Consider the following 25,961-nt stretch of genomic DNA (forward strand, 5'->3'; position numbering starts at 1 on the left):
AAATAATGAGACGTCTTTCTCTTTCTGGCCAGCACATGTGCACAGAAGTTCTGCACACTTGGAATTCCAGGCTCTACTCTGAGAAGCTTCAAAGCATGAGGGATTGGAGAGAGGGAGGGGAAGCCCCAAACTCCCTGTGGGGCAGCCTGAAGCCCAGGGGGTAGAAGTAGCTTCTTCCTATGCCCTCAACTTTCCAGAGGAAAATGGGGCAGAAACTCCACTGCTCGGGAGGGCAGATCTGGTCAAGTCAGACCCCAAAGAAAGTTTCATGAAAGTGTGTTTTTCTTAAAATTCTTTGAGATACCTGACAGTCCTCAGGGAGAGAAGACCATCTGCTCCACAGGAAGAAGGTCTATTCTGGGTTCTTTCCCCTTTAGTATCAATAAAGACACCAGGAGCCTCTAGAGAAGAGCTGAGCCCTGGGGAGCAGGCTGTGGCAGGCTAAGGTGCCCCAGGGCCCTCATCAGGGAAGGTGAGGTGAGGTGGGAAGCAGCAGAGGGCCAGGGGACCAACTAGGAAATTCTGGCTTCTCCCCTGGCTCACAGAACTTGGTCCAGCTGGACCAGCCGCCCAGCTCCCTGGACAGGACTTCGGCAGTGACCAATCATCCCTGGCCAGGACTGCTCAACCTGGCGACAGTGCCCACTCCCCCCGGGGACTCCCGGACCCCGGGCCAGGAAGAGCAGACACCACGTCTGAGCCTGGACCTAAACAGTCCCCCACCTGGGCAGCAGGCAGGTTTAGTCTCCGCTCCCTCCGTCCTCTGTGGCTGCTTGAGCCCTCTCCCCGGGGCCTGCCCCCGCCCCCACACCTTCACACAGGTCTTCCTCTGTGCTATAACACACCGGCCCCTTTCCTGGCTATTGGCTCCGGCCAACGTCTGCCAAGGCTCCAGAGGAGGCTCTTTCTTTGCAAAGCTGGATGGGGGAGGGGTTGGGGGCTGTGGCTCTGAATCTTCAGGTGGAAGCACCGGGCCAGGTACTCCGGGAAGTGGCCAGAAGATAGGTAGAGGCAACTCCCCAAACCTGGCCCTTCCTGACGGTCTCGGAGGTTTAGGGTTCCAGATACCATCGCGAACTGCCCCCGTGCCCTCCTTCCTGCCTTCCGCCCAAGGTCCCAACGCGGAGCCCCCCTAACCCTCCCTGCTACTCCTTCCTACCACTTTGCCGGCTCCCTCCCAAGTCTTTTCCGTCCACGGTCTAGGGCTCGCGGCCTGCGCCTCTGCAAACACCCCCCGCCCCTCCAATCCGGGCAGAACTCCGAGGGGAGGGGCCGGAGGCCCCCCTTCCCGCCTGTGGTCGGAGGGGGCAGCGCCGCAGTCCTGGGTTGGGGGGAGGACAGCAGCCGTCTCTGCGCCCCGCCCGATCAGGCCACTCAGAACACTAGGGGTGGGGGGCGGGAAGCAGGGCTAGGGGAGAGGGGGGTCCAGCCCAGGCAGGTGCGGGCTCTGGCTGGGCCCCGGCCGGCTCCGGGGGCGGGGTCTCAGGTTACAACCCCGCGGGGGGCCGGGGGCGGCCCGCGGTTTGGGCGAGTTCGCCAGCCTCGAGAGGGGCCGGGCGCATATAACGGGCTCCGCGGAGGGGAGAAGACGCAGAGCGCTGCTGGGCTGCCGGGTCTCCTGCCTCCTCCTCGTACTCCAAAGGCCTCCTGCATGAGGGCGCGGTAGAGACCCGGACCCACGCCGTGCTCCTGCCGCCTCGCTGCGCTCCGCTTGGGCCTGCTCCGCCAGGCCCCGCGGTGAGCCATGATCCGCTTCGGGGCTCCCCAGACGCTGGTGCTGCTGACGCTGCTCGTCGCCGCTGTCCTTCGATGTCAGGGCCAGGATGTCCGTAAGTCGCCCAATGTCCCTGCCTGCCACCCTTCTGTGTCGTCCCTTCGCACCCTTCCTCCCGCGCCCTCTCCCGCTCTGGAGCCGGTGGGTCCGGGTCAGAGTGGCTCCCGGGGTCACCGCGTGCCGAGACTTGGGTGCAAGACGCGCGGAGTTCTGCAAGTTCGGGCTCTGTCTGAGCGTCCTCTGGTGAGGGTCGCAGTTGGAGGCAATTGCAGGTCTCTCCGTTGCGCAGGAATTTGAAACGTGCAAAGTATCGGGTCGAGATGTTTGAGCGCAGATTTAAGCGCGCTCTCTTCCACCGGCTTTGGTAATTAGGCAGGGGCACACGCGCACAACTCACCTCCCCGAAGCACTCGGAGTTCAGCAAAAACAGGTCTTGGCCCATCGATCTTAGGAGAAGTTGAAACGGGCCCTAGCGAAGGAGTGAGAAAGCACCAAAGTGTAGACCTCGCAATCTTCTCCAGCGGTTGGTGGCTGGAGGGTTCAAAGGGGAGTTAGACAAAGGAGATGCTCTGAAACTGGTGGGCTGAAATCCGAGGCCACAAAGAGGCTTCCGAGAGCCGCTCTGAGACTTCAGCGCCTCTCGAAGTTTCCTCCCCCTCCTGGCTGGCGCAGGAGCAAGGTGCAGCAGCCCTCATTCTCATCTCGGCTTTCGCCCTGCCTCTAACGGGTGCAGAAACTTCCCGTAGGAGAGGCGGTCTGAAAGGCGATAACATTCCAACCAGATTGTGCTTTTCAAACGCCCCCAGAAAATAGCGCCCCCTCCCCGCCGACCTCCCCTCCAAACCCGGAGGTTCTACAATGAGTTAACTCTTCTAAGTTCCTGGAGCTCGTGGAGCCAAGCTGCTAGCTGTGGGTCTGTCTCTGTGTGTGTGTAGCAAGGGAGGGGGCACTGTTGGTCGACTGCTATAACAATTTCAACCGAATATAGTTAGAGATGGCAGTTTCACAATCTAGTTCAAAGGCGGTTCGGATCGCACCTTTCCATCTCTGGTAAAGTCCACTGTCTGGGATTATATTCAGGACAAACGAAGCCTGGAAAGAGTATTAGGTAGAGAGGACTTTTTTTTTTTTTTCCTTTTTCTCCACGTGTTTGGGCACGTTTCCGATGGCTGAGATTCCAGCCCTGTCTTTGTATGTTACAGACTGTAAATCAATCGCAGAGGAAACTTTTTTGGGGGGCGGAGGATGAGGTGGGTGGGAATCAAAATCTCTGTGGCGACCAGGCTCTATTTGGTCTCTCCTGCCACCAGGTTGTCTCCAGAGACGGTCTGGAAAGCTCTGGGCCCAGGAGGGCTTTCCGTTCGTTAGCTCGGCTGTGAGGCGGGGGCAGGAGTGGGGCCTGCGGCACAGCCGCAGGGAGCTCGGGCAGGAGTTTCTGGCCAGGTAGTCCGGTGTTGCGCTGAACTGGCCGCGCGCTCCCGGGCACTTGTTGGAATACGGTGTGTCTCTAAGTGATCCCAGCTTGGTCTAACTATATTTTTGTCTTCAGTTCGCACGGACACCCACCTCTGCTCAGTGCACAGTGAAATTAAGTCGCTCCAAAATAATTTGGGAGAATTTGGGAATTCTCCATCTATTAGAGGCATTCAGGTCAGTGGCGGAGCGCTCTCCCGCCGCAGCTTTACCGGGAGTAAGTGAATTCCACAGTTTCCTGGGCCCAGATATTCTAGTCGCAACCCCTTCTCCCCAGGAGGAGTGCATCGGGGCGGTTGACTCTGCTCCCTGGAGCGTTCCTGCCGGATCACCCCCTCCTCCGTGGGCGGTGGACCCAGAGACGTGACGTGGAGAAAGGCACGATCTGCGTGGATGTCAGGGATGTCAGAACCCTTAAGCTGGGGCACACCCCTCCTCCCCAGCTGCCCACGAGTTTGAGAAACTCATTGGAGGCGGCGTATTTGACCCACATCTGCATTTCACAGCCCTCGCCTCCTAAAGTGCCCCTCGGCTGAGGGGAGAGACCTCAATTCTCCTTTGTGAGGCTTGTTTGCGTTGGGAGATTGGCAGAGATGGCTTCCAGATGGGCTGAAATGCTGCCCGTATTTATTTAAACTGGTTCCTTGCGGAGACCTGTGAATCGGGCTCTGTGTGCGCTCGAGAAAAGCTCCATTCATGAGAGGCGAGGTCCGGTGGATTCCCCCGGACTCCCCGACCCCCTCTCCACAATGCCCCCCTGTGCCCGCCCGCCGCCACCTCCCGGGCTCCAGCTCTGCGCAAAGCGGCGGCGAAGCAAAAACAGTTCCCCGAAAGAGGTAACTTTTTAATTGGCCTGCTACAAAGGAGCGCTTTATGCGGCGCTGCGGTAAACGAGGGAAACGGATCAGGCGCGCCGGGATGCTATCGGCAGCCGTTTGGAACCGCAATTATGGTGGTGCTGGGCTCCTCCGTCCACACCTAGGGGATCCGGTTACGGGGCTGGCTCCTTTCTGGGGCAGTCATTTAATCCTACTTTTCACCCTCCCAGTGTCTGTGGGCGAGCCGCGTCCAGCGCTGCAGCCGCGAGAGTCACCCCGCGGCTCGCAAGGCCAGCGCCGCCCGGCCCCGCCCCCCGCATCCCGGCGCCGCCCTTCCGCGGGAAATCCGAGCCGCGTGCGGGTGCTCCCCCTCCTCCCAGCATTTTCTTTTTTAACCCCGAGCCCTCTTGAGTGAGGGCGGGCTTTTCCTTATACCGGACGGGAGACCTCTATCCCCTTCCACTGCCCCTGCCCCACCACCCGCTTTTTGCCATTCCAGCTATTTTAGCGGTGGGCGTGTCACGGCACTGGGACCCGGTGTACCCCCTGGGATCCCCGTACCCTCGCCGGGATTATTTTGCCTAAAGGCTGAGAGGGTTCCTACAGGTGGCAAAGGTCGGGGGGGGGGGGGTTTATCTTTAGATTTTCAGAGTCTCCTTCAAGAGCAGCAGGCAGGCCCTTTTCTTTCTCCGCCCACCTGGTTTGTGGCTCTTTCCTATTATTCATCCCCTGCAGCTGCCATTGCTTTGGGGATTTTGATGAGAAAAACAGCGCTGGGCGCTCCCTAGCACGTGGTGCGGGCTCTTCAGCCCTTGGCGCTCTCGGGAGAGCTCTTGTCAGCACAGGCTTCGTTTGCAGGGTGAATTCCAGACGGCCGGGCGCTGGTAGAGAGAGAGAGAGAGGACTGGTCCGTGCCGTTCTTGGTCTGCATTCTTGGACGAGACCAGGCCTGGACTGGGCTAATCTTAGCCCAGGCCAGGCGTTCAAAGCCCCCTGAGCCCTCCCCACCCCCCGCATTGTTGTGTTGGCTTCTGATGAGGTTAGGGTCTCTTACACGGAGGGGAAGGGCTGGAGGTGAGCTGTGGAGGGGGGTGGGGGGCCGGGGGAGGGAAGTGTCTCTTGGCCCTTCCTGCCTCCCAAGGCATTCTGTTAGCCTGCTGGGATCCCCAGTGTGTTGTCTGAATTGGCCTATCCTACCCACCCCCCCAACTGGTCCGGATTCTAATAGGATTTAAATTATGGGATATTATCCTAATTCTAACAGCTCCTCCTTTCACCACCACTACCCCGGCCCCATATATCCACTGTCTGGCTGTTCCTAGATTCTAATTTTTGTAGGTAGAATTTTCTACATGCCTTCTGCATTTTAGCTGTCAGTTGTATTTAGCAAATCCCATAATTCCTAGAGGAAGGCAGAAAAAAGGTCTCTGTAGCTGTGCTGGGGAATGGGGTGTCTGTTTTCTCCTCTCCCCTGTCTTTGCAGTCCCTGAGTTCCCATTCAGGGTCTCACCCCCTGCTCCCACTCCAGCTTGCCCCTGCCCCTTCACCTCTGCCCCAGGCTAGATGCCAGAAGCAAATATGCTACAGTAGCCCTGCCTCCCCCTTCCCTTCACTGCTGGGTCGGGGGGGGGGGGTGTTCAGTGGCAAACAGAGGGCATAATGCCAGGTGCACAATAAAGGGACCTTGAATATGTGGACGATTGCAGGATGGCTTAAGAAAAATCATTTTCAGGTGATCTATGTTCAAGAGCCCGCATTCTTCAGCATTTGAGTGATGTCAAGTTGACTGCAACCTCTTTCTCTTTTTCTCTTCTGGCTCCCCACCCCCTCCTTCCCTTGGCTCTCTCTGCTTCCCCTGCCCGGCCCTTGGTGCAGAGAAGGCTGGCAGCTGTGTGCAGGATGGGCAGAGGTATAATGATAAGGATGTGTGGAAACCCGAGCCCTGCCGGATCTGTGTCTGTGACACTGGGACTGTCCTCTGCGACGACATAATCTGTGAAGACATGAAAGACTGCCTCAGCCCTGAGACCCCCTTCGGAGAGTGCTGCCCCATCTGCTCAACTGACCTCACCACTGCCGGTGGTCGTAATTTATTTATTTCCTGTTCCACATAAATAAATTACTTGCAGGTGCAGCAAATGCCCTCCCATGGATGCCGGTCCTCTCTGCGGAGTGCAGGGACTGGTTATCCATGGGACCCCAGCAGCCGAGGCTGAAAGGAAAGGCCACTTCTTGCTTGCAGGTTGAAATAGAATGAGCCTGAGACACTGAGAGAGGTCCTCCCTCACCCAAAACCTCCCCAAAATATACTTCCAGCATAGGGAAGGGCGGGTGGGATCCCACAGAAGTATCCACACTAGAATGATCTCTGCAAATCACTATAGCCACGATGGCGATCATGTGCTCTGTGGGCCAGACCGCAGATACATTCCTCTATGACCCACAGCTCATCTTCTCTGTAGAAGACCGCTAAATATCTGGTCTTCAGTGCAGAGAGACCTTGGCCGGCTAGTGGGGAGACAGAGGGCAGGCTCCCTCTTTGAAATATGGGACCTTGGTGGCAGTTTCCTTTTGCTTACCTCTCTTGGAGTTAACTGCCAATTAAGAAGCAGGTTAATAAGAGAAGGCGGAGCTGGTTCCTGGGGGGTGGGGGTGGGGCTGGGCCTGCACTCTGGTGGGTTTATTTACTCCCAGCCCAAACTGGTGCTGGGGGTGGTGCATGCGTGTCCGTGACCCCTCTACAGCACTTGGACACAGGCCCCATCTCCCCTTGGGGGGGGCACATGCCTAGGCCCCTTGGGTGGCCCTCGCTGTCCCCCTCCTACTCAAACGGAGAAGCAAGTGGAAAGGGAAGCAAGGAGTTGCCCTTCCTTAACACTTCGCCAACACTGGTGACCTGCTTTTATGGTCCAGATTTCCGGATCATTTCTGAGGCCCACGTGAGGGAAGTGTTGATTGCCTCACTACTTTGCTGCCACAGAGGGGGAAGGGGTCTCTGATTTGGGAAGGCCCTCGCTGCAATGCCCTCTCTAACTCCCATGCCCTGCTGTGTTCATGTGCTTGCTTCGAGGAGACCCAGCTTGAACGTAAGACCCTTCTGACCACCTAACTCCACTTCTGGGAGGGCTCGGGCTGCGGGAAGGGCTTCCTACCCTGTGGGGAGAGAAGACACTTGGACCTTCTTCGAGCTTCTGGTGCTTCCTTTCTTGGTGCTAATTAGACCTTGAGTGCCTCATTTTCTCTTCCTACGCCCTGCTCCATTCTTTTGCATGCCGACTGCTTTTTCAGTAACAAAGTCTGGGTCAGCTCCCTTCCTCAAGGGACCTCAGCAACCCCAGGACCCCAATGACCCTAACATCCCAGTGGAGGGACAGGAAGCTGCCTCCTTCTGGGGTTGTGTCCTTGTCTTTGTTTAATCCATTAAGGAGTGTTTGCGTGACAAGAACTCGTCCTTCTCCATCTCACAATTTTTCATTCTTCTCTTTTTCCCTCTGCAGGGCAACCAGGACCAAAGGTAAGGGCTTTTTCTTCTCCTTCTCCTCTTGTTTTGCTAAGTGGTGTTGTGTGCACCCAGCCCGTGGTGTTTGTAGGTAGCAGCAGAAAGCTGTCTTAGGGGGCATCTCAGGGCTTGGCCCAGGGTTTTGTACTTGGGGCTTGGTGGGCTAGCATGGCTCCCTGCTCAGACTGTGTCCTGTTTCAGGGACAGAAAGGCGAACCCGGAGACATCAAGGATGTAAGTACAGGTTTCTCTCATCCTGGTTACATCTTCTACTCTAACTGGGTCACCTCCTTGGGCTCCCTCTAATATGCCATCCTGTGGGTCTCTCTCTCTCACAGATTGTAGGACCCAAAGGACCTCCTGGGCCTCAGGTAAGAACGGGGGAAATCCCTTCCTCCATCCCTTCCTCCAGTAACTGATCTGCAGGTCCCCCGTCTTGCCGTCATCTCATCATTTTCTTCCCCTTTAGGGACCTGCAGGTGAACAAGGACCCAGAGGTGATCGTGGTGACAAAGGTGAAAAAGTGAGTTGAGAGATGTTCCCCAACCCCCCCCCCCCGCCACCGTGGACTCCCCGAGTCCTCTGACCTCTCCCACCCCTCCCCCGTGTGCATGCATGACCACCTCCTCAGGGGCAGCCCATGGCCAGGCAGTCCTTGCATAAGCCTGCTTCATGTAGGTGCCCTTTTCTCTTTTTGCCAAGGGTGCCCCTGGACCTCGTGGCAGAGATGGAGAGCCTGGGACCCCTGGAAATCCTGGCCCCCCGGGACCCCCTGGCCCCCCGGGTCCCCCCGGCCTTGGTGGAGTAAGTATCCTTACGTCCCCTCTCTGCAGGCTGTCCCTCTGGGCATGGGACTTCCAAATTGCTACTCACACTTGGCTGGCTGGCGCCCAGGGCTGCGAGCAGTGTGTACATAGCCCGTCCTTGGGCTTCTCCCTGGGCCTGTAATTTAGTGGAATCACATATTACGCCTGACACTGCGGCGCTAAGGGAGGACTTTTTGCACTCGCCGGGTGTCTGCAGGGCAAGTCTTCAGTTCCCAGGTTCCCAGGCATCTGTCCTGTGTGGTCGATTCCTGGGCGCGGGAGTGGGGGCGGAGGGAGAGGTTGACTGGACGCTGGCAGTTCCCTGGAAGAAGAGTGGCCGCTGTCCTTGGAAGACATTTACTCCTGGTCCTTGCCGGGTACATTCCAAGCCACCAATTCGCTCTCATGAAAGAGCCCCACTGAGCAAAGGTGTGCGGTGAAAGACATTTTTGGAATTAAACATCGACAGATTATATTATTGTCCAGTTTTGGCACATTTGCTGTTTTGGTGTTTGCTAGGTTTTACATTTTTAAACTTCGGTGGCTTGCAGATGCCTATGTCTTCCCTTGCCTGAAATATTTTAAGGCTGTTGATTTTAGTCTTTTGCTGGGCATTAAATGCCTGGGAATTAAAAAAAAAAAAACTTTAAGAGGAATATTTTAATTGTATTTCTCAACGTAGGTCAGACAATGTATTTATTATATTAGAATTTTAAAAATAATTCCATACAATGAAATGCAGGTAACTGAGACTCCTCCAAATAGCTCTGTATCTCCCAGGGAAAAGATTATGCCAGAATCTCCTAACGCATTTCCAGAATGATTTTTCAGGCATCATTGGCAATTCTGTCCAATGCAGTTAGTCTACAATAATTAGTTTATCTAAAATAGAGTTTTGGCTTGGGGTGCCAGGGTGGCTCAGTGGGTTAAAGCCTCTGCCTTCAGCTTAGGTCATGATCCCAACGACCTGTGATTGAGCCCTGCATTGGGCTCTCTGCTCAGAAGGGAGCTTGCTTCCTCCTCTCTCTCTGCCTGCCTCTCTGCCTACTTGTGATCTCTGTCTGTCAAATAAATAACTAAAATCTTCAAGATAAATAAATAAATAAATAAAATAGAGGGTTTTTCCCCCCTATCCTGGTTTATAGCTTACCTAGATGAGAAGGAACAACCTGGGGCCTCTCAGTCTTCTAATGTCATTGAGTTTATTTGCAGAACTTCGCTGCCCAGATGGCTGGAGGATTCGATGAGAAGGCTGGTGGTGCCCAGATGGGAGTGATGCAAGGGCCAATGGTAAGAAAAGACAAGGGGTTTTTGCAGCCAAAATGGCAGGAGGTGGCCCTTAGCAGAGCTAGAGAATCTGACAACCTTACGTTACAGATAATTGCTTAGAGCAGCTCTTCTCCCTCACTTATGTAACCTCCCATGGGGTCAGCCCAAAGCATTTGGTTTTTAATGGTGATGGGTGCCAGGTCCAATGACGCGCCGGAGTGACCAAGAAGAATGAGGATGGAGAGATGCATGGAGGTTGAGGCTGGAAGGCCAGTCGCTGTTGCTCTTGGAATGAGAACTGAAGAATGCAGACAGCAGCCACTGTCCTCCAGCACCCACAGACTTCCAGCAGGAAATCTCAGCCCTGCAGCTCCGACTTGGCACGAGCTAAATGAAACTCAGACTTTAGTAAACATGGCTGCAGGCCAGGAGAAAGCAAGGCCAGCTTCTCTATCCAAATGGTGCCTATAAATAAGTAGATTGTTGCGCAGGGAGTGGGAAATGAGAGGGAGCAGCCACTGCAGGCCCCCTGCCCACAGAGTAACTTTTTGTCCTTTGTCTGGGCTGCTGGCTGTGGAGTGAGGGCACACTGGTGGCCGCTGGCGCATCACTTCCAGTAACTCTCTTCCTCTTCTCACTGCAGGGCCCCATGGGACCTCGGGGACCTCCAGGCCCTGCCGGTGCTCCTGTAAGTACTGGGTCTTTCTGCTCTGCGGTAGTGCAGACACTTTTTCAAGCTCTCATGTGTCAGTTTGTGGGCTTAACTTGGTATGCTCATGTTACTTTTTAAGGGACCTCAAGGATTTCAAGGCAACCCTGGTGAACCTGGGGAACCCGGAGTTTCTGTGAGTACCTGCGCTCCCCCTGGGGAGGGGGGCTCCAGCAATGTACCATGCAGACCCCAAGACTGCCCTGAGTTTTCCCAGGGGAGGACCCCAAAATGCCACTTCTTAGCTCCACAGGGATCTCTCCCAGAGAAGCCCAGGTGGCAAGGACCACCAGGAACTCTGTCACAATAGTCCCCTTTCTGGGTCACCCCTGGCCTGTGCTGCCTGCTGCCTTCCAGTATGATCAGCTCTGCCCTCTTGCTTTCTCTCAGCACTGAGTAGGCTTCCCAAACTCCAGCCTCCATCTTTCTTCCTTATGGGAGAACTTAGATTCCAAAGGCTGCAGTTCCCAAATTTGGTCTACTAATAAGGCATCATTCCCCCTCCAATGATCTCATAAACTCTCTCACTTCGTTTGTAGGGTCCCATGGGCCCCCGTGGTCCTCCTGGCCCCCCTGGAAAACCTGGTGATGATGTGAGTACCCCCAAGTGGTCCGATGAGTGGCTGCCTCCTTTGGAAGGGTGTGGAGAGGGGGGTGTCTATGGGGGCAGGGGTGTGGAAGTGCCCTCAGCCTGGCCCAGGGTAGAGGTGTCCTTAGGAGCAGGACTGGTCCATCAGAGCCTCAGACCCTGTCTACTGTCTACATTCCCCCTTGCAGCTTAGCTTACGAGTGCCTGGGGACTGCTTTGGACCCACTGGGAAGGGAAATAATTAAAATATCATTAGCTCCAGGAAGGGAAATTGAGAAATGGGAGAAAGGAGAGTGAAAAGATGTCATGAAGGGAAAACAAAAGGAAGACACTCAACAGCCCAACATTATCTTAATTGTAAATGAGCTAGGAAAAGCACAGCCCGTGTCAGGATGTCTGCAAAGGATACAGACGAAGTGAAGAGACCAGAGTTGGCTCTCGAACTATTCTTATGAATCCCATTAGATGGTAAAAGTCTCTCCGGGTAAGGCAGCGCTAGCCGGGTCTGCAGGGCTTAGGAGGAGAAGAGGAAAGTTCTCTGGGGAAGCTGCAGGCTGGTCCAGATGCAGATGTTTGCCCACACAGTGAGCAGCTCTCCAAAAGAATACATCGTGACCCAGAAAGGCGTTTGAAGCCTGGACTCTGGGGGAGGTGGGGGAGATGAGCAAGCACGTGGGCGAAAGGCACAGAAGCCGGGTGGGGAAGAGAGACGCCATCCGGAGCGGGCCAACCAGGCTGACTTGTCTTGTGGGGAAGCTGAAGTACATCTCTCTCCCTTTAGGGCGAAGCTGGAAAGCCTGGGAAATCTGGTGAAAGAGGCCCCCCTGGCCCTCAGGTAAAGTGCTCCCCTTTCCCAGCTGCAAACCTTGTTCCGAGTCTCCCTCTCTGCAGCTAAGGCAGTGGCCTCCCACCCAGCGCGTCCAGTTCAGCTAGCTCCCTTCTAACACGGGATTCCAACAGCCCATACGTACATCACCCCTCCGTGTGGACGCATAGGATCCTCACACAGGCCCACAGGGTGGGGGGATGCCGGGCAGCTCTGGTTTAAACCCATTTTGCCTAAGCTGGGGTGAGGTGTGGTATGGGGGCTCTGCGACCTACTGCAAGGCCCACCGAGTGCTGGGCTTCTGGCTGCCCTGCTGGCCTGAGGGAGCTGGCTCTGAAGGTTCTGGAGCAGAGCAGGGCAGCCTGGACTCTGCCCTCTGCTCTGCCTTGAACATCTCCTCTTTGGACCGCAGGGTGCTCGCGGCTTCCCGGGAACCCCAGGCCTTCCTGGTGTCAAGGGTCACAGAGTAAGTATTGTGGATGAGGGTGCTGGAAGGGAGGTATTGCCCAGGGGAGAGAAAAGCATTCGGGGGGCATGAATCTTCTTTAAAGGGTTTTCCAGAAATGTGATGGGATGTTTTCTCTTGTCCTCTAGGGCTACCCAGGTCTAGATGGTGCTAAGGGAGAAGCCGGGGCTCCAGGTGTGAAGGTAAGGATGGAGGAGCACATGGGGTGGGGACAGAGGGAGGCCATGAGCCTCCTTTCTCTCCGGTCAGGGAGATGTTATTGAGCCAGTGGGTTAGCATAGAACAGCTTTGCCTGGGGACAGCCAAGCCTGCATCCTGCTGGAAGAAGGGCAGGTCGGGAGCACTCGGGGAATTGTCCATTTCAAAACTGAGGTTTGGGGGTCTTGGTGCTAACTGAGTTGACCAGAGCTTTTGGCTTCCTCCTCGGGAGTTTTCTGGGGGCTGCCACAGGAGACCCCCTCACTGACCCTATGCATCTTTTTCCCAGGGAGAGAGTGGTTCACCCGGAGAGAATGGCTCTCCAGGCCCAATGGTGAGTATGACTATCACCCCTCGGGACAGCCTCCAGACCCCCTCCCACCAGCTTCTAAAAGCCAGCTGATGGTTCTTCTGTGTAAACTGTTCCCTTTGTGCAAAGGAGATACTCAGTTTTGTAGATCTGATCTCACTGTGATCAGATCAAAAAGGGACATTTATTGAATAGATGATTTGTTCAAGGTTCACCAACATTTCCTTGCCATAGCCGTGTGCTAAGATGGGCTTCAGTTTTAAAAAATTGCTTTTCTTCTCCACATTTTGGGGAGTTCATCTGTGGCTTGATGCAAGATATGTCAGTGACAAGCCTCCCAATGGTGCCAGCAGGAGTGTTGATGGTTCTGTCTGGGCAGAAATGCCTTAGATGAGATGCGGGGGGTCCTAGGCAAGCTGGGAAGGCATCATCAGGGGCCACGGCACCTCCCTCCCCGCCATCAGCCCTTGCTGCCCCCTGTGGTGTCTGCTGAGAACAGGTGGAGTGTCCGTGAGTCAGCTCATGCTTATGCTGTTCTGGTGTGTTCCAGGGTCCCCGAGGCCTGCCCGGTGAGCGAGGACGGACTGGCCCTGCTGGTGCTGCAGTGAGTAATGACAAGGCCAACGCCACCACGTGGTCCCCACTTTGGAGTTTACAGGACACTTTCCTCTAGGGCTGACCTTGACCCTCCCAATAGCCCCATGAGGCGTAGAGAGTGTGGCCATCCCGCCGGGATGGATTCTGAGTGTGCCTGGCACGAGTTCCCAAGCCCCGGTCTGCACAGCTGAAGGACAAAGGACAGGGCTGCACTGTCGAAGGGTTGGTTGGTGGGGGCGGGATTCCCCCTGAGCCGTCAGGATTTTTCGGGTCATCCCCTTCTGAACCCCCACACGCTCCCTGTCCGTCCAGTTTGAACTTATGGACAGACTTCAACTGGCTACGGTGCTGAGCTACTTTTTGTTCTTTCCGGTGGTTGAGATGATGCTCTAGAAAAGTGTTGACCATCCCGTGTCAACTCATGGGGCTGCGACGCTGTGGCCCCGGTGGCTCAGGCACTTCCTGGGGTCAATACCTCATGTGCTCCATCTCAGCTAATCTTCCCTCAAATCCTGTGTAGATTCTACCATTCTCCCCATTTTACTTATTTATTTTTTAGATTTTGTGCTCGCTTCGGCAGCACATATATTTATTTTTTAGATTTTATATCTTTATTTGAGAGAGCGAGCAGGGGCTTGGGGAGGGGAGGCGAGAGAGGGAGGGGCAGCCTCCCTGCTGAGCAGGGACTCCCAACACCACTGCAGGCAGGGCCTGGATCCCAGGACCCTGAGACCATGACCTGAGCCGAAGGCAGACACTTAACTGACTGAGCCACCCAGGCGCCCCTTGTCTCCCCAAGAGAGAAGAAGAAACTGAGGCCCAGAAAGGTTAAATCGCTTCAGGCAGTGCTTGGCAGCCTCAGACTCTAGCAACTTCTTGTTGATGTGGGAGGGGAAGGGCATGTGCAGGAGATTTGTGGCCTGAGGAGAAAGGAGCTGTGGGAGTTTAGCTCTGCTCCCTCAGCAGTAGAGAGCCCTTCTGGGTGCTTGGTCAGGCGAGGAATGTGATGAAAGCCATGTTCAAGAAACACCAAGCTTTCTGTTGGGCTCATACCCCAGCCACCCAACCTCCGAGGCCCCGCCTCACAGGCCCTGGCCAGGTTGGCCCAAGTAAACCAGCTTTACTCCCTCGGCTGCTTTCCATGTAATGCATGTGTTTGGCAGAAATGTCCCTCAAAAGCAGACCAGGGAAATAATAGGCAGCCTGGACCCCCATTTGTCAGCCTGCCCAGGTGCCTTATCCAGGGGTCACTTTGCGTGAGCGGATCAGAGAGCGCTGGGGCTGCCAAGAAACACTGCGATTTCTGCAGATTTTGGGGACCTGGCTTGTGGCTCTTTGGCCAGGCCTGCCACCACAGTGGTTGCACCCCATGAGGGACAAAGATAAGCTGCATGCCTGTCCTTCCTCCTCCTTGCTCTGCCTTGCTGCCTCCTGGCCCCACAGTAGTCTGTCTGGCAGGCGGGGCACAGGATTTGGCATAGAAAGTTGACAACGTCACATAGTTCCAAGTGCAGGCCTGGTGTCCAGGCTGGGCCCGGGACTGGGCTGGGTTGGCCTCTGCCGGCTGTGGTCACGTGCCCCCCTTGGGCCAGACGGTGCCCTCTCCCAGCCGTGCTGTAGGCAGAGCCATGGAGCCTGGCCCCGCGCAGGACTCCTGGAGCAGCGCTCAGCTTCCCCTTGCTCATGCTGGGCCCCAGACCTCTCCTCTGGCCAACCCCTGGAGGGGAGGGTGCTCCAGAGTTTCCCAAAGCAGCCAGCCTGGCCCAGAAGGGGCTCTGGCCAATGCTGAGGCTTCATGTGCCCTCTGACATTTTTTTTTCTGTCCAGTCTCCTCTTGTTTTCCTATTTAATGCCAATTTGGAGAGTCTCCGTCAGGAGAAATGGACCATAGCCAGGAAGAAGATTTGAGTCTTTTCTAAAACAGGAGCTCCCCCTAAAGCATCCTTTTTCTTTAGCATGCCAGCAGGGGCAGGGGCAGGCAGGTGGGCCTCGCCTTGCAAAAGGTAGCCTTCTGGCCTGCTCTGGTCCCCTGCCAAGGACCAGGGCCCAGACGTAGCTCTGTCCGGCCTAATGGTTCCTGGAGTTTGGGTAAAGGTTCCTGAGGTCCTGAGGGGTTTTGAGAGAGAAACTGGGGAGTGCTCACCCTAAACCTTTGGAAAAGAAACCCTCAAAACTGGTCCTATGGGTGCCTGGGTGGTTCGGCTGAGTGTCTGACTCTTGGTTTTGGCTCAGGTCATGATTTCATGGGTCATGAGATTGAGCCCCAGGTCAAGCTCATCGGTGGGCGGTGAGTCTGCTTGAAGACATCCCCCCCAACTAGCATGTGGGGTCTCTCTTAAATAAATAAATAAATCTTTACCAAAAAGACACAAAAAACTTGTCCATGAGAGAAAGAACTGGCAGCCTTGTTTTAACAGTGTCATGGACTCTCAGGCATGAACTCTGATGTGGTACTCAGGCTTAGCCCAGTGCCCTGCCCCCTCACAGGGCTGTTTCCCACCAGAGCCAGACATCCTGCGGGCATCTGTGTTTCCTTAGGAACCGGTGGTCTGGTGGAGGTGGCAAGGGGGTGGATCCCAGAGGTATCCTGGTGTTAACCACAGGGAGGCCTTAACCAAGCCTTAACTAAGGAGGTTAACCAAACCCCTGAAAGTGTCTCCCGCTGCAAGCAGGTGGGAAGAATTGAGTTAGGTTTGCTGCTTGGCTCTTTCATTTTTCTTTGGTTCAATTCGCGGAGTCTTTAAATGAAGACTTGGCCTTGAAGTTGGGGATATTTGGGTTCCAAATGAAAGTTTCAGAAATGATGGACTAGTGAGGAAATCGCCCAGGCTTTGTCCACTGCTGCCCCACAGCCCATGTTCTTGCAGCCACGACAGAGGGTTCCTAGCTGCTCCCACACTTGGGCCCGGCCAGCCTCCCCCTCCTCCCTGGGGGCCCCAGGCCCCAGCGCTGCCCGAGGTTTCTGGTGGGATGGGCTGTGGATGAGGAAGGCCCAGCCCTATGGGGCTTCTCACTGTGCCTGCTTCCTTCTCCCCACTCACAGGGTGCCCGAGGCAACGATGGCCAACCAGGTCCCGCAGGCCCACCGGTAAGTGCCTTTCAGCCAGGTAGGAGCAGGCGGGGTGAGCCTTCTAAGATGGAGGAGCGGGAGCGCTTTCTCCCTATTAACCTCGTGTGCGGATAACCCTCGTGTGGTTCATTTGTCTTAGCCACTCTTTTGGCATTGTTTTGAGGAGGGTTAGATCGGGAGGTCAGAGAATCATCTGTGTCTCCCTGTGTGTATAGTTAGTTAGATGCTTTGCCTTGGGAAGCCAGGCTCCGGGACACGGGCCATGGGGATAATTTTCATCCAGGGACTTTGAGCCCCAAGGGGTGCAGAGCAAAGGAATGTGAGGTGTGGGGGTGGCTCACTTTGCGAGCTGGAGAAATACTACCCAGAAATGGTGTTCACCTTCCCCCTCCTTCCTTCCTCCAGGGTCCCGTGGGTCCTGCTGGCGGTCCTGGCTTCCCTGGTGCTCCCGGGGCCAAGGTACGTGCCCTACCCCCTTTCCCATGTTCTTGCGGACTGCTCCCTCGACAGTCCCCCCTTCCCTTCTCAGGGGTGTCTCCCACCCCACCCACTGCTGCTCTCCTGGAGGCAAGGAAGGACCTTGCATCTCCCAGCCCCCAGCTGGAAGGGAGAGTAAGCAGGCAGGATACAGAGCTGGACGGACAGATCCAGCCCAAGACTGGGGAAGGCAGGAAACGGTGGCGAGACTCTGGAGATCTGGGAGGGGCAGAAGACCAGGACCCGAAGGGAAGAAAGCAAAGCTCAGCAAACCCTACACCCCAGAGGGAGCTGGAGGATGGGGCCGGGGGTGGGGTGGGGGTGGGGGTGCAGGAGAGGGCTCCTGCTTAGGCTGGGGGGCTCGGCCAGCCCAGCAGGGCTAGCAGAGTGCTTCTGAGGATTGATGGGGGTGGTGAGAGGCTGGTGGGTTCAGGGAAAGGTCCCTATGGCCCTAGGGGGACCCTGGTGCACACGGTGTGCGCATTCCCTGGGAATTCTCTCTGGAGATGAATAAGGAGCCTCCCCTCGGTCACTGGCATCAGGTTGCCTTTCCCCTCCCCGGGTTTCCATGGCAACCAGACAGTGTCTGAGGCCCTGGAGCTGGGTGAAGGAGACCCATTGTGAAGAGGGACAGCGGAAGGTGAGGGGGCCTGACCTTTAGAAATAATAATTACAAAAGTGAAGCAAGAGCGTCCTGAGAAGAAACCTGAGGCGGGTGTGCCCTGCCTCCAGGTCAGCAGCCCTCCGCAAGGCCCCTTGCGAGCCACACAGCCTGGAGGCCGGCCACTCGTGCCTTTTAGGAAAGAAAGGGAACGTGGAAGTAGAGGCCATTTTGGGGGGCTGCCTCGGACTGGGGGAGCAGGGTGCTTGGCCCAGCTGGCTCTTATCCAGGCTGCCTGGCTTGCTGCAAGCTGGCCTGGCCACAGCCTGATCCGAGTGGAGGGGTTCCCTGAGCCGAGCTGTCCAAGGGCCTCCATTTCCTCCAGACAAGCATGGGGGCGTAGAGGGGGGTGGTGGAAGGAAAGGCTGCCCACCACGCTTGCTCATCCATGAGCCCACGGCACTGCCTGGGGGGACGGGACCCCGGCAGGACCTTGCTGAGGGGTGCTGACTGGGCTGCACGGTGCCCGCTGGGCAGCGCGGACTCATGCCCCTGCCGTGGAGGGTCATGGTGTGGAGGGGACACGGAGAGCGCAGGAGTCAGAGGGGGCGAGGTCGTCAGGTTGGCGAGCTCTCTTGGGGAAGGGCGCCTTGTGGGAACAGGTAGGAACATATGGGAACACGCCTGCACACGTGCATAGTGGGCACATGCATGGGACTTGGCTTGCTGGTGCGTGCCTGTGGCTGGCCCACGAGAGGTCTGTGCCCCCTACCTTCTCATTCCTGCCCTCTGTCTTTGCCCAGGGTGAAGCTGGCCCCACAGGTGCTCGTGGTCCCGAAGGTGCTCAAGGTCCTCGAGGTGAACCTGGTACTCCTGGGTCCCCCGGGCCGGCTGGTGCCTCCGTAAGTGCAGCTTTCCTCTGGCCTGAAGTACCTGGGGTCTGTGGCCCGGAGGCTCTTGACTCTGTTTACCTCTGAGAGAACTGGGGCCCCCATTAGAGCCCCACCCACCAAACCTTCATTTTGGCCCAGCACTTGCATCCTGAACTCTAGGGACATGTCTCCCTCCACCCTGGCCTCCCCTTGAGACACCCAGCAGGACCCTGTCTGCACTGGACAGTTCTTGAATCTGCAGCCTGGGAGGGCAGGGAGGTGGCTGGGGCTTACTCTCTGCTGCTTACTTTGTAATGACACTGCCTCCTTTTTCAGGGTAACCCCGGAACAGATGGAATTCCTGGAGCCAAAGGATCTGCTGTGAGTGTGGCCCTGGGACTTGTCTCCTGCAGGTAGGGTCAGTGCCTCCTTGCCCCTCTCCTGATGCCCCTCTCTTCTACTCACGCCAACAGGGTGCTCCTGGCATTGCTGGTGCCCCTGGCTTCCCTGGGCCCCGTGGGCCACCTGGTCCTCAAGGTGCAACTGGTCCTCTGGGCCCGAAAGGTCAGACGGTAAGGCCCAGCATGAACCTCAAGTCCCACCAATACCCCTGGAGTCAGACCCCGCCATCCCTCCTTCCTGCGCTCACGCCGGCATCCTTGGGAGGTGGGGGGTGGGTCCGTGGAGGGAACCCCTTGCAATAACCTGCCTCTCTCTTTCCCCAAGGGCGAGCCTGGTATTGCTGGCTTCAAGGGTGAACAAGGCCCCAAGGGAGAACCTGTGAGTATCTGCCCACCGGTCTCGGGCCCACGACCAGCCCCCAGCCCTGCTCCTCTGTAGCCCCATCCCCTGATCTGGGACCCCTCAGGTTGTGTCAGGAGGAGGGGAGGTACAGGTTGAGAAGCTGATGCAGCTTAAGCTCTCATCTTTGGTTTGAGCAGTTGGAACAGTTTCAACTTTCCACCCTCACTCGCCCATTGAGCCACTTCTGCTCTCCCTGAGCCGATCCTTTACGGGCCCCCTTCCCCGTCCCCCCAGCCTTGAAACAATAGCCAAGGCCGCTCCCCCCCACCTGCTAGGCCAGTGACCACCCGGCACCCCATGAAGACTCACCCCGTTTCTCTTTTGTGTGGTTCTCAGGGCCCTGCTGGCCCCCAAGGAGCCCCTGGTCCTGCTGGTGAAGAAGGCAAACGAGGAGCCCGTGGAGAGCCCGGTGGTGCTGGGCCCGTCGGTCCCCCTGGAGAGAGAGTGAGTGGGCTGGGAGTCCGCACTTTCCGTGGGCTGCGTCCTGGATGGGGAAACTGTCTTTGCGGCTCTGTGTTCTGGCCAAGTCCTGTGGCCTGAGTATCAGATTCCGCTCTTCTCCGCTCACTGGCGCGGGGACAGGGAACCTGCTTATTTGTGCCACCCGCCCCCCCACCAGGATGGCACGAAGCAGTCTGAGCTGCTCCCCAGGACAGGCCTGAGAAGTTAATCTCTCGGAATCTTGCCCGCCGTAGAAATGGTGGTTTGTGGGTTGGTGGGATTGCTCTCCTGAAGCCCGGCGAGGTGCTCTGTGCGATTGGGTCAGGGGCCGTTCTAACTCACTACCTGTCCTCCCACTTCCTTCTAGGGCGCTCCTGGTAACCGTGGTTTCCCAGGTCAGGATGGTCTGGCAGGTCCCAAGGTGAGTGGGGGACGAGGGGCTGGGGTTCCTGCAGTGCTGGTGAGATGGCCTCCTGCTGACTCCCTGACTCCCTTTGTGTAGGGAGCCCCTGGAGAGCGAGGGCCCAGTGGCCTTGCTGGTCCCAAAGGAGCCAATGGTGACCCTGGCCGTCCTGGAGAGCCCGGCCTTCCTGGAGCCCGGGTGAGTAGCCGAGCTGCTTTTGCTCTTGACTTCCAGCTCTGAGCCAAGTCCCCGTGCCCTAACCCACCTGCCCCCTCCAACACTGTGCGGCCGGGATTGGGAGGGCCTGGGATCTTCCCTGACACCCATCTTCTCTCTCTCTCTCCTGAACAAAGGGTCTCACTGGTCGCCCTGGTGATGCTGGTCCTCAAGGCAAAGTTGGTCCTTCTGTAAGTCTCCCATCTGGAACTGTTGGGAGGAGTTGGAGGGGGGCTATCTGTGGGGAGACAGGTAGTATGAGAGACAGGATTTTGGGTGGGGGCAGCTTGTGAATTATGAGAATGGGGGAGAGGGGCTGATGGCAGGCATCAGGTCAGGTGTGGAGCTCTGAAAAGGCTACCTTTTTGTGCATTTGGGCCTTTCCTTGGAGGAAGACAAAGCCTGGTGTGCACTTCTAGGGGTGCTGCTCCTCACTGAAGCCTGCCTTATTATTGGCAGCATCTGTGCGTGTGGTGTGGGCTGCTGGCCAAAACCATGGTCAGCGCCGCAAGCCCCATGCTGCCAACGTGGTGGGCACTTGGTAGATGCTGGAGGGACAGAGGTGGTCAGAGTGTCCACGTTCTGACCATGCTGTCCTCTCTTTCAGGGAGCCCCTGGTGAAGATGGTCGCCCTGGTCCTCCAGGTCCTCAGGGCGCTCGTGGGCAGCCTGGTGTCATGGGTTTCCCTGGCCCCAAAGGTGCCAACGTAAGTCACAACCTGCCCTTCTGTTTCCTTCCGCACCGTGTGACCTCCCTCCTCGCCCCCTGGAGAAAGGAGCGGCTCCTGAATAGTTACCCATGGACAGTTATGAGTGGGAGCCCCGGTGCCCTGGTCAGCCTGGGCCTCTGTGTCCTACAGGAGTGCATGTGATCTGGGGAACCCAGGGCTCCTGAGAGCTTCAGAGCGCCTCAGCCGTGACATAGGTCCACAGGGCAGTGCTATCACACTCCCAAGCGGAAAAGGGGGTGCGAACCCTTGGCTTGAGCTTTTGCTTTCCCGCAGGCTATGGCCCCAAGCCCCAGGCTCCCCAACCCACTCTACCCGCCTCTCCCACCACAACCCTCCCTCCATGGTCCTGCCCTTTCTCCTCCAGGGTGAACCTGGCAAGGCTGGTGAGAAGGGACTGCCCGGCGCTCCTGGTCTGAGAGTAAGTAACCTGCCTCCCTGTCCCCGTGCTGGTGCCAGCTGGACGTGCGCAGAGGGAGCCGCAGCCCCTGGCCTGCTCCCGGAGTCCTCGTCAGCAGGGGGATTCCTGTGGCAGCACCCCTACAGCTCTGGGCCCTTTGGGAGTCCACACAAAGAGACTTCTGGCTGCTCATGGTCAGAAGCCCAGGGATAGGAGGAAGACACCCACACTGAGAAAGGCTGGGAAATGGAGTGGCCCTGGGAAAGAAAAGGGTAGAAATGGAATTCGGGTTGGGGGATCACGGAGGTCTGGAGTCTCTGGGCCACCTAGCGTACCTGCTCAGCACTGGGATCTGCAAAACTGAAGGACGTGGGTCATGCCATTACCCTGTTCTCTTCTCTCTAGGGTCTTCCCGGCAAAGATGGCGAGACAGGTGCTGCAGGACCCCCCGGACCTGCCGTAAGTCCCTGCCTCGCCTCTGGGAGGCCCAGTGGGCATGGGGGTGGTGGCACAGGGCCAGGGAACTCAGGCCCACCTGGTGTGATGAGGATCTGGACTCTCCTGAGACACCAGACCTGCCCTCAGCCGAGGCAGTGTGCATCCCACCGCCATTTCAGGGGTGCAGGTCATCAGTGGGAGAAGAATGAGGGTCGCACACATGCCCAGCTTCCGCGGGCAGCCCTCCTACTGCCCCTCTCTGGCCAAGGCTGTCCAAGTCTGCAGTCCTGGCTCAGGCCACCTTTGTTTCCCTCTGTAGGGACCTGCTGGTGAACGAGGCGAGCAGGGTGCTCCTGGGCCATCTGGGTTCCAGGTAAGTGGCTGGACTGGGCCCTCTCTTCTGTTCTTCCTGTGTCCAGGACTCTGCGGGCTGCAGCAGGCATCCCTCCTCAGGGAGATGGGGGGGGATGAGGATTTCCTACCATCCTGGCTTCTGTCCAGTGCTGGGGCTCCCTGGAGGGCTGGGGCAGTAAACTCACTCCTTTGCTAATGCATGCCACTTTGTCTTCTAGGGACTTCCTGGCCCTCCTGGTCCCCCAGGTGAAGGTGGAAAACCAGGTGACCAGGTGAGTACGGGGCTCTTTGAACCTGCAAACCACTTAAATGGGAAGATCTCGTCTGATGCCCAGGAAGCAAGGGCAGGAGGATTCCCGGGGCCCTGTGAAGCCTCCACAGAGGACAGTCCGAGCTCAGCCTCTGGTGCGAGGGCTGCTCTGCCCTGGATGGGGGACAGAAAATCTTTTGCTCTCTCTCACACCCTCCTTTGTTCCCCAGGGTGTTCCCGGTGAAGCTGGAGCCCCCGGCCTCGTGGGTCCCAGGGTGAGTGTCGGCCATTTCTGGTAGTCCCCTCTGGCCGTTCTGTCAGTGCACCTGTAGTGCTCGGCCCCCCACCCCCACTTTTCCCTGGGCCTCTGCCCCCTCTCTTATGTGATTGCTCCATGGTGTCTCTACCACAGGGCGAAAGAGGTTTCCCAGGTGAACGTGGCTCTCCCGGGGCCCAGGGCCTCCAGGGCGCCCGCGGCCTCCCCGGCACTCCCGGCACGGACGGTCCCAAAGTAAGTGAGGCTGTTGGGGTTGTGTGGGCCAGCCTGGGAGGCCCTGCTGGGGGAGAAGGAAGAATGGGAAGTACTCAGGAGAAAAGAATATTGGAGGAGGGCAGATGGAAGACAAAACAGAAAGGGGGTTGGCAGAGGAGGAAGAGAAGGAAAGGAGGCTTGGGTGCTGGGATCCTGCGCAGGTGCCGTCCAACACAGACTCCCTCCCCCGCCCCACAGGGTGCATCTGGCCCAGCTGGCCCCCCTGGGGCTCAAGGCCCTCCAGGTCTGCAAGGGATGCCCGGTGAGAGGGGAGCAGCTGGCATCGCTGGGCCCAAGGGAGACAGGGTGAGTACCAGGGTGACCGTGTCTCCCCCAAAGCTGAGCTTCCCTGCCCCCCACTCACCCCTCCCCCTCTCCCCACAGCACCTGGGTGGGGAGGTCCCTAGTTAAACGCCTTGAGGCTCTTGGAAACCCCTCTGGGCTTCTGTTTGCCCCTTAGTGACACCCTCCCCACGCCCCTGTCTCCCTCCTCTCACCCTGAACCCACAGCAAATCCTGTTGGGCTGGGGGCTGAGCTCCGCCTGCAGCCTCAGTGAGGGGGAGACTGGGCTGGAGTACCCCCCCCCTGAGGTGGCCCTTCTTCTCTATCCCACAGGGTGACGTTGGTGAGAAAGGCCCCGAGGGAGCCCCCGGGAAGGACGGTGGACGAGTAAGTGAATGCTGGTTGTGGGTGCCCTGGGGACCCCACAGGTCTCCGGCCCTGCACTCTGGGGACAGGAGGGGGTCATGTGCGTGCAGCCCCTGCTCCTCTCAGTTGTGCAGACTGGGCAGCTCTGGGGACTCTCCCAACAAAACTGGGAGTTCTAGGGGTGTGGGAAGGTGCACCAAGGCCCAGCAGGTGTGAAGTCCAAGGCCCAGCAGGTGTGAAGTCCTAGACTCCCTGCTGCCTGCACATCCCTGGTCAACTCTTCTGTCTCCTCACATTTGTCTCCTTTCTCCCCAGGGCCTGACTGGTCCCATTGGACCCCCTGGCCCCGCTGGTGCCAATGGTGAGAAGGTAAGTTCCTCCCTCTGGCTTGCCTTCACGTCACACCTCTCCACCTGCTGCCAAAGACAGCTCTCTCTCCTCCTCACTCACAGCTGGCCCCTCCTGCCTAGTGGAGGCTGCAAGCAGCGAGGGGTGGGAGTCTTAAGAGCAGAGTGTCTGGCTGTGTGCCCTGTCCCGCGGAGCCACCGCAGGGAGTGGGGTCGGTGGCAGGCCTGCGTTCAGCGGAGGCCCCAGGAAGGCAGGCTGGAAGCAACAAGGAGAAAACCGACCATCCCTCGTGAGGCCTCTTGGATGCACTTTGCTTTTGAAGGGCCCCCCTGCACCCCCATCCCTTATGCATGGCTCTTGTCCCCCCTCCCCACCTTAGGGAGAAGTTGGCCCTCCCGGTCCTGCAGGAACCGCTGGTGCTCGTGGTGCCCCGGTGAGTATCTGCCCTGGAAGCCGGTCCTGTCCCCAGGGCCGGGAGCAGAGAAGCGGCTCCGCCTTGCAGCATGGCCCTTTGGGTCTTGGGGTGGGAGGAGAGAGGTGAAAGACCTCTGCATGGTGTGGTCAGCGTGGAGGGCCTCAGGTTGCCAGATGCTCTGACCAAGAGAGGCTTTCTGACTTGCGTCCCTTGTCTTTAGGACAGGGCTTCCCGGAGGCTACTTTGGGGGTCCTCCCTCGGGGGTGGCTGCGCAAAGGCTGGGTGGGGCCGGAGGGCTCTGGCTTCCAGGAGGGCACAGAAGCAGGCGGGCATGGGGCCTTACTGCTAATGGGCCCCTTCTCTCGCAGGGTGAACGTGGAGAGACTGGACCCCCCGGGCCCGCTGGATTCGCAGGTCCTCCTGTGAGTGTCCACCCTCTCTCCCAGCCCTCCGCTCAGGCCTGCTTGAAACCTGAAGGCACCGTCCTATGGGGGCGGGAGGAGCAGAATTTAAAGGACATGGAAGTGGCCTCTTCCCTCTCTCCTTGCACCTCTACACTGACCTCACAATCCCATCTTAGAGCAGCCTTCAGGCCAGGGCAGACACATCCTCACTCATTCACCCGCTCACCAACCCTCCTACCCACCCACCCACTCACCCAGAGCCTCCGGCCCTTTCGGAAGAACCTCCAGTATCTGGCTTGCCTCTCATTCCCCCACTTCTTCCTCCTTGGGACAGGGCGCTGATGGCCAGCCAGGGGCCAAGGGCGAGCAAGGAGAGGCCGGCCAGAAAGGTGATGCTGGTGCCCCGGGTCCTCAGGGCCCCTCTGGAGCTCCTGGGCCTCAGGTGAGTAGCAGTGAGCTCCCTCAGGAAGTGTTCCCACGGGGCAGGGGTGTCCGGGTATGGGGGAGGGGTGCAGACAGGCAGAGAGTAGCCAGAAGGCCTAGGTGTAGCCCCCCTGAGTCTCAGCCTCTCGGCCTGGCAGACGCTGCCCCAGCCGCAGAAGGGAGAGATTGTGGGAGGAATCTCTGCTCAGGGATAAAGGTTTAAAAGTAGCTAAATTGACTTTCATTGTCTGGGGGGCAGGCTGAGGACAGAGCCTGGGACACAGCAGCCAGGCTCTGGGGCGGGATGGCGCAGACATTGGCCCAGCTCTGCAGGTGCCAGATGGGCCCTTCCTCCCTGAGGTCTTCTAGTATGTGAGTCTGTCTTGGCAGGGGTAGCAGGCCCCTCTGTGATGGCTTCTCCAGCCAAAAAGGCTACACCTTTGAAAACTTAGCTCTCAGGCGTCCATTGTTGGGGGCATCAGACAGGCCGTATGCCCAGAAGCTCATAGCCCTCCTCTGGGCGACCGGGCCTCACTGTGTTCCTCCCTCCTTCCTTCCCAGGGTCCTACTGGTGTGACTGGTCCTAAAGGAGCCCGAGGTGCTCAAGGTCCTCCGGTGAGTCATGTCCCCCTTCCCACCAGGTGGGGTGGAGGGGACTGTGGGGGCAGCAGCTTCTCCCACGCCTCCACTCTGGCCCATCTCACAAAGAAGGCCTAGGCGCTGCTGTTCTGGGACTGACCCAACTCCTCCTTTCTCTGTGTTGCTTTTGCCCCCAGCCTGAGCCCATCCCACAGCCAGGGGAG

General features: G+C 57.8%; 1 protein-coding gene across 3 annotated transcripts in view; it reads left to right on the forward strand.

Annotated features, from left to right (window-relative positions):
- Positions 1 to 1,524: 1,524 nt before the first annotated feature.
- COL2A1 (collagen type II alpha 1 chain) overlaps positions 1,525 to 25,961 on the forward strand; it is a 30,949-nt gene continuing 6,512 nt past the window's right edge. The window contains exons 1-40 of one of the 3 annotated variants that reach the window (XM_004765626.3): positions 1,525 to 1,829; positions 5,941 to 6,147; positions 7,563 to 7,579; positions 7,766 to 7,798; positions 7,903 to 7,935; positions 8,034 to 8,087; positions 8,267 to 8,368; positions 9,583 to 9,660; positions 10,283 to 10,327; positions 10,431 to 10,484; positions 10,888 to 10,941; positions 11,719 to 11,772; positions 12,176 to 12,229; positions 12,358 to 12,411; positions 12,717 to 12,761; positions 13,288 to 13,341; positions 16,378 to 16,422; positions 16,810 to 16,863; positions 18,286 to 18,384; positions 18,691 to 18,735; positions 18,828 to 18,926; positions 19,081 to 19,134; positions 19,495 to 19,602; positions 19,967 to 20,020; positions 20,102 to 20,200; positions 20,356 to 20,409; positions 20,826 to 20,924; positions 21,313 to 21,366; positions 21,751 to 21,804; positions 22,103 to 22,156; positions 22,356 to 22,409; positions 22,618 to 22,662; positions 22,800 to 22,898; positions 23,118 to 23,225; positions 23,536 to 23,589; positions 23,884 to 23,937; positions 24,296 to 24,349; positions 24,700 to 24,753; positions 25,070 to 25,177; positions 25,720 to 25,773. In XM_004765626.3, coding sequence (XP_004765683.1) covers positions 1,745 to 1,829; positions 5,941 to 6,147; positions 7,563 to 7,579; positions 7,766 to 7,798; positions 7,903 to 7,935; positions 8,034 to 8,087; positions 8,267 to 8,368; positions 9,583 to 9,660; positions 10,283 to 10,327; positions 10,431 to 10,484; positions 10,888 to 10,941; positions 11,719 to 11,772; positions 12,176 to 12,229; positions 12,358 to 12,411; positions 12,717 to 12,761; positions 13,288 to 13,341; positions 16,378 to 16,422; positions 16,810 to 16,863; positions 18,286 to 18,384; positions 18,691 to 18,735; positions 18,828 to 18,926; positions 19,081 to 19,134; positions 19,495 to 19,602; positions 19,967 to 20,020; positions 20,102 to 20,200; positions 20,356 to 20,409; positions 20,826 to 20,924; positions 21,313 to 21,366; positions 21,751 to 21,804; positions 22,103 to 22,156; positions 22,356 to 22,409; positions 22,618 to 22,662; positions 22,800 to 22,898; positions 23,118 to 23,225; positions 23,536 to 23,589; positions 23,884 to 23,937; positions 24,296 to 24,349; positions 24,700 to 24,753; positions 25,070 to 25,177; positions 25,720 to 25,773 — 2,679 coding nt within the window. In that variant the 5' untranslated portion in view covers positions 1,525 to 1,744. The remainder of the gene's footprint in view (positions 1,830 to 5,940; positions 6,148 to 7,562; positions 7,580 to 7,765; positions 7,799 to 7,902; positions 7,936 to 8,033; positions 8,088 to 8,266; positions 8,369 to 9,582; positions 9,661 to 10,282; positions 10,328 to 10,430; positions 10,485 to 10,887; positions 10,942 to 11,718; positions 11,773 to 12,175; positions 12,230 to 12,357; positions 12,412 to 12,716; positions 12,762 to 13,287; positions 13,342 to 16,377; positions 16,423 to 16,809; positions 16,864 to 18,285; positions 18,385 to 18,690; positions 18,736 to 18,827; positions 18,927 to 19,080; positions 19,135 to 19,494; positions 19,603 to 19,966; positions 20,021 to 20,101; positions 20,201 to 20,355; positions 20,410 to 20,825; positions 20,925 to 21,312; positions 21,367 to 21,750; positions 21,805 to 22,102; positions 22,157 to 22,355; positions 22,410 to 22,617; positions 22,663 to 22,799; positions 22,899 to 23,117; positions 23,226 to 23,535; positions 23,590 to 23,883; positions 23,938 to 24,295; positions 24,350 to 24,699; positions 24,754 to 25,069; positions 25,178 to 25,719; positions 25,774 to 25,961) is intronic. The other 2 variants (XM_004765627.3, XM_004765628.3) reach the window with 2 other exon arrangements.

This window comes from Mustela putorius, unplaced genomic scaffold (assembly GCF_011764305.1).
Source record: "Mustela putorius furo isolate JIRA1106 unplaced genomic scaffold, ASM1176430v1.1 tig00537227_pilon_pilon_pilon, whole genome shotgun sequence".
NCBI classification, from domain to species: Eukaryota; Metazoa; Chordata; class Mammalia; order Carnivora; family Mustelidae; genus Mustela; species Mustela putorius.